General features: G+C 35.9%; 1 protein-coding gene across 1 annotated transcript; it reads right to left on the minus strand.

The window, feature by feature from the left end:
• Positions 1–3,159: 3,159 nt before the first annotated feature.
• LOC127135449 (probable serine/threonine-protein kinase PBL28) lies at positions 3,160–5,275 on the minus strand. The gene is made up of 7 exons (XM_051062156.1): positions 5,199–5,275; positions 4,829–4,931; positions 4,553–4,740; positions 4,182–4,380; positions 3,883–4,046; positions 3,712–3,816; positions 3,160–3,623 (listed from the first exon to the last, which is right to left on the minus strand). The coding sequence occupies exons 2-7, from the start codon at positions 4,896–4,898 to the stop codon at positions 3,264–3,266; spliced, it is 1,086 nt and encodes a 361-aa protein (XP_050918113.1). The 5' UTR covers positions 4,899–4,931; positions 5,199–5,275; the 3' UTR covers positions 3,160–3,263.

Consider the following 5,275-nt stretch of genomic DNA (forward strand, 5'->3'; position numbering starts at 1 on the left):
GCCATTGATTTTCAAAATATTTTCTTAATCAAACTTGTAAATGAACTTAATCATATTGACTTTATTTTTAAAATGACAAAAAAGAACTAATAACCTCATCTAACCATTTTGGCCACTTTGTGCCTTTTCCTTTTAAACTTTTTCAAAAGAAGGCATTTAGATTTAAGTTATCTTTGGTTGAGATATAATCCTCCCATTCCATGATATATTGAGTATAATATTTTCCATTTCTTTGGGGTTAGTGGCATACTTGTTGATTGAATCCAAGTTGGAGCCCTCCTTCATAAATATTGTAAAGTCTTCATTATCCGTGGATGTTTGGTTGAGTATTCTCCCATTGATAACAAAAGATCTTTAAGCTTTTGTTAAAATCAATCCACCCATCTTTGAAATTTTTACCACGAACTACGAGGTTTTTATCCCCCATTTTATGTTGGTATGTAGGTGTAAGACCAAAAGTCTTGTCAAACACAAAAAATGTAAATAATGAATTCTTTTCTCATCCACTCATTCTATTTTTTAGCAAACATCTTTTTCAACCAAAACACTTACACACAAAAAGGGCTCCCTAGGAGTACCTAGGACACTTTGGGTGCTAATACTTTCCCTCTATGTAACCAACCCCCTTACCTGTAATCTCTGACATTTTATTAGTTTTGATTTGAAAATTTCTTATCTTTGGGTTTTGTTCGTACTTTTTCCCTTTTCATTTGGAAATAATAAAAGTGCGGTGGCGACTCTTGTTTTATTAACGTTGAGTTAACCAATAACTCAATGGTCATAAATCTACCGCTACATTGTGCCCTAGCATTCTGGAGTCTACTAACAGATGGCATTCATATCATACCCTGGATGAAGAGGTGTTGGAGTAGGCCTAGTTTCTATAAGCTGAACCACTGAGCTATGTAGCAAAAGAAGGAGAAGTTGACTGTACGATATGGGAATTGGATCAAACTTTCTTGGAGGCCTTCTTGGTCCCTTTTTACCCTGCTGATGGTAACTCTATTGTTGTGGAGCATAGGGTTAATGAGGAGTGTAGGGTTGCTGATAGGGAGATCTTGGAGGTCCAGGTTATGGAAGATATTCATGATGCATCTCCTGATGTGAGGTGGAGTCAGGCAGATGCACAGGAGTGACCACTTCTGGTACAACAGCTGGTGTGGGGTTGCCTTCGTTCCTCAACAAGGTTTATAGGATCTCCATGATCAGGCGCATCTGAGTCTTCAATTGGTTGACTTCAAACCTCAATGACTCTGGACCTCTCTGAATTTCTTCGATAGTAATCTGAGATAGGTTTCCAGTTCAAAGTGGATATCGGGAAATCAGCTTGGCGAAAACGGGTTCTCTGAACAAAAGGCCAAGTACCAGTGAGATCAATTAATTTTATAATGAAAGGCATGATAATGCATGAACGATGCATGATTTATGATTTTTTTTAATTCTCAAGGAACCTTATATGATTTATAATGACCAACAAGCACTAAAAATGGCAAATAAAGTAAGCACACCGATTTCAAACAAGTCAAACTTGTATTCATGATTTGAGATTACAATTACATTAGATATAATACAATAATTCAAAACATGACAAGGAAGATATATAGCAATAATGACACAGAACGCTTTGCCTTGCGCTCTTTCAACTCCTTCAGATCGACTTTAAACCTCTTCATCTCCGCTCACATAGGTAGACGAACCGAAATATATAATGAGGAGTATTGCTCTCCTCTGCATCCTTTAAGGTATCTTCCAATCTCCAAGGAACCTCTATGGTCAACTCGTTGCAAAATCTTACCAAGCAATCATACTTAGTACGGTACATCGTGGCAGCAGGTTGCAAGATGTTGATGGACTTAGCATAGGTGTCCAAGAGATCATTATGATGTGGTTTCTCATTGAGTCAACCCATACTCTCTTTATTCAGAGCCTCAAACCATTGTTTTCAGTGTCGACACACTTTGTGGCAAGCTCGACTTTTTGGCACTTATCCTTCCAAATATGAGGAGTGACATAGGAAGTTCGCACAACTTCTTCCTTAAGACGACGCTCCTGATCAGCTTCGGTATTGACATTATGAAGAGATAGCTTGAGCTTCTTGATCTCAACATCAGTTTCATCCCTTAGGATCTTCTTCTCTTTAAGAGCTAGTTCAAACCAACGGTGATTTTTTTCACATTTTTTCTATGTTTACTTTAGCTACTTACAAAGTGAAGTTAACCCCATATCAGCTTGGGATAAGCCATCCTGATATTTCTCCTTGAGATCATCTTCGGTCTTGACTTTCTTCCTGCTTTCAGTCAAGAGTTCGTCATCATATCCTCAATCTTCCTTTTGAGCTTTGTTTTATTCCTATTCATACCCTTATTCCCCACCACTCATAATTCTCCACCTCACCCCCTACCCACCAAAATCCAACCCGAATTCCTCCCCATTATAGCCAACGGAAATTGGTCCAATTTTCCCCCTCAATTCCAAAGCCATATTTAATCTTGTACCAAATGTTATCTCTTTACCCAATCCCATCATGCCATGTGGCAACCAAGATTTGAACCTTGAGGACAAAGTTCCTTATGGACTCAGGAGTATTGTTATGAGGTCCAATTTTAAGTCCAAAAAAGAGTGACAAAGAAGCTAGTTTAGCTTAAAGATTATTATCAATTTTAAATGGGGTGCAATAGCAATTGTCTCTAATTCTTAGTTACTATGTTTTAATATTTTTTCCAAAAGAGGTCCAACCCCATTTATGTTTAGATAACCCTATCTATTTAAGTGTAACATGTTTGTTGTACAACTTTGCATGAAAGATCAAAGTGTTCGCACTCCTGGATCTAACTTAGCATTAATGTATTCTATCAGCAGAATTGTCTTAGGAAGAATAGAGGTCTATTGCTTGCTCTTTGCGCGAATTACCATTGCTTTATCATTGGACCTTTCAATTTGGGTTTTGCGTGCGGCCCAGAACAAAAACTAAAATAAGTTTTAGTTTTAAGTTTTTAATTTCATATTTAATTTTCAATTCTAAAATTAGTCTCAATTGAAAGGGCTAGGATTCAAGATTAGTCTTAATTTTCTAATGTTGAAGCTTAGTTTTGCAGGTTCTCTGAAATCAAGCACGGTCATAATCTTTTATAACACTATCAAAATCCATATTGTTTTGTGAACAAACATGCCAAATATTTCTCGCTAACATTATTCATTCAGTTTGATATCTAAACATGAATTATTTAACTCACAAAGTATGTATAATTTACGTATTTCTGTCACTAGAGCATTCTCAAACTATGCATAACCATTCCCAACCCTTTTGCATTTGTATAGATAATCATTTGAATTTCTTTGACACAATCTATCATTGAAGGCCTCACATGACTCTCAAGACGAACACATTGCGATGCAAGATTCGCAAACATGAATATTGATTCAAAAGTGTAAGAATTTCTAGTCATCTCTGGATCAATCACCTTACGGAGCATCTTGCGGTCATTCAGTAAGTGCCTTACTTGTAGTACAAGGTATTGATCATTTGGACCTTGGTTTAGATCTATAGCTCGACGTCCTGTCAAAAGTTCTAGAAGAACAACACCAAAAGCGTAAACATCACTTTGTAGCGTCAACTTTCCCGTCTGTTCATGAAATAAAATGGTTATTAGTGCTACTTTAATAAATGGTAAGAACAAAACGATGCTTCAAATGAAATTTATCTATGCGCACCGATGTATACTCAGGGTCAAAATAGCCAAATGTACCAAGTACTTTGGCTGTTTCGTGTATTTCATGTTCTTCTGGCATTAACTTTGCGAATCCAAAATCAGATATCTACAAAACGCTCGTTAGTTTTTACTCGTTCAAGACTATACATGGTTTTATGTTAAGTATCTATACCTTTGCTTCAAAATTGGCATCTAAAAGAATATTGGTGGATTTGAAATCTCGATGAACGATAGGAATTCCAACGCAAGAACTTGAGTGGAGATAAGCAAGGCCTTTTGCAGCTCCTAATGCCACTCTTAATCTTTGAGGCCAATCCATTTTTCTTTCCCTCATCCCTAAAAGTTAAATATCACTTATATATAAGAAGAATAAATGATCCAAATTCAAGGACTAAGTAGTGATTTACACCATTATGCTAGATGCAATGTAAGAAATTATAAGATCATGTAGATTTTGGGTACATGACAAACCATTCAAATGATCTTGCAGGTTTCCATTATGCATATACTCATATACTAAGAATCTATGCTTTCCATCAGCACAATAACCTATCAAAGAAACAAGATTTGGATGGTCTAGCAAACTCAATATGTCAACTTCTACGCGAAATTCGCGCTCTCCCTCTGCCGCTTTAATTGCTTCCAACTCCATTTTCTTGATAGCTACAACCTTCATGGAAAAAAAACAATGTATATTATTGTTATCACTAGTTTAAAATTTCTGTCTGCAACCGCAATTGTAGCCGCACTAATAAAATTTATGTCAGCAACCGCAATTGTAGTCGAATTATGAAATTTTGCTGTAAATAAATTTCTGCAACCGCAATTTAAAACCATATTACCTCTCCTGACTTCAAAATGCCTCTATAGACCCTACCAAATCCTCCTTTTCCAACAAGATTATCATCACTGAATGAACAAGTTGCATCTTCCATTTCCTTGAGTGTGAAAACAGATGATCCATGCATCCTATTAGTAGATTGCGGTGATTGATCTTCAAGTTGCCAAAACTCTGCAGGTTTATAAATCCCTGAAAGACATTGCATGTACAAAATCTATAATGACACACCATTTAGTAAATCCTTACAAAAAAAAAAGAGAGATAGAGGGAAGTTTACAAGGGTCGGAATGATCTTGAGACTTGCTTCGTCGCCGCTTGTTCCAAGCCGAGACCAAACCGAACGGCATGGTGACTCTATCTTGTATGGTATGTGTTTGATTCTTCAAGACAAAAACATGAAGTGAATGACATTGTAATAGAATAGTTTGTATGCATTTGATATAGTTATTTTCTTATAATTTATAAAAGTACATTTTATAGCATGTATGGGAATCTTGTATGGAGTAAGTATAGAGAAAGTGTGAAGTTAGATTAGAAGAATACTTCATAACACATCCTTTAACAACATGGATTTTCCTGAGAAGGACAAAACAAGAATTTAAGAAAAGAAAAAGCAGAGAAAAAAAAAGTAGAAACTGTTTGATTACCTTTGGTTTGGAAGATGCTGAGAGACACTTTTCAATTTCATAATAATTATGATTTCTAAATCTTTCTGTTGTATCAT

The sequence above is a fragment of the Lathyrus oleraceus genome, chromosome 4 (genome assembly GCF_024323335.1).
Source record: "Lathyrus oleraceus cultivar Zhongwan6 chromosome 4, CAAS_Psat_ZW6_1.0, whole genome shotgun sequence".
Taxonomy (NCBI): domain Eukaryota; kingdom Viridiplantae; phylum Streptophyta; class Magnoliopsida; order Fabales; family Fabaceae; genus Lathyrus; species Lathyrus oleraceus.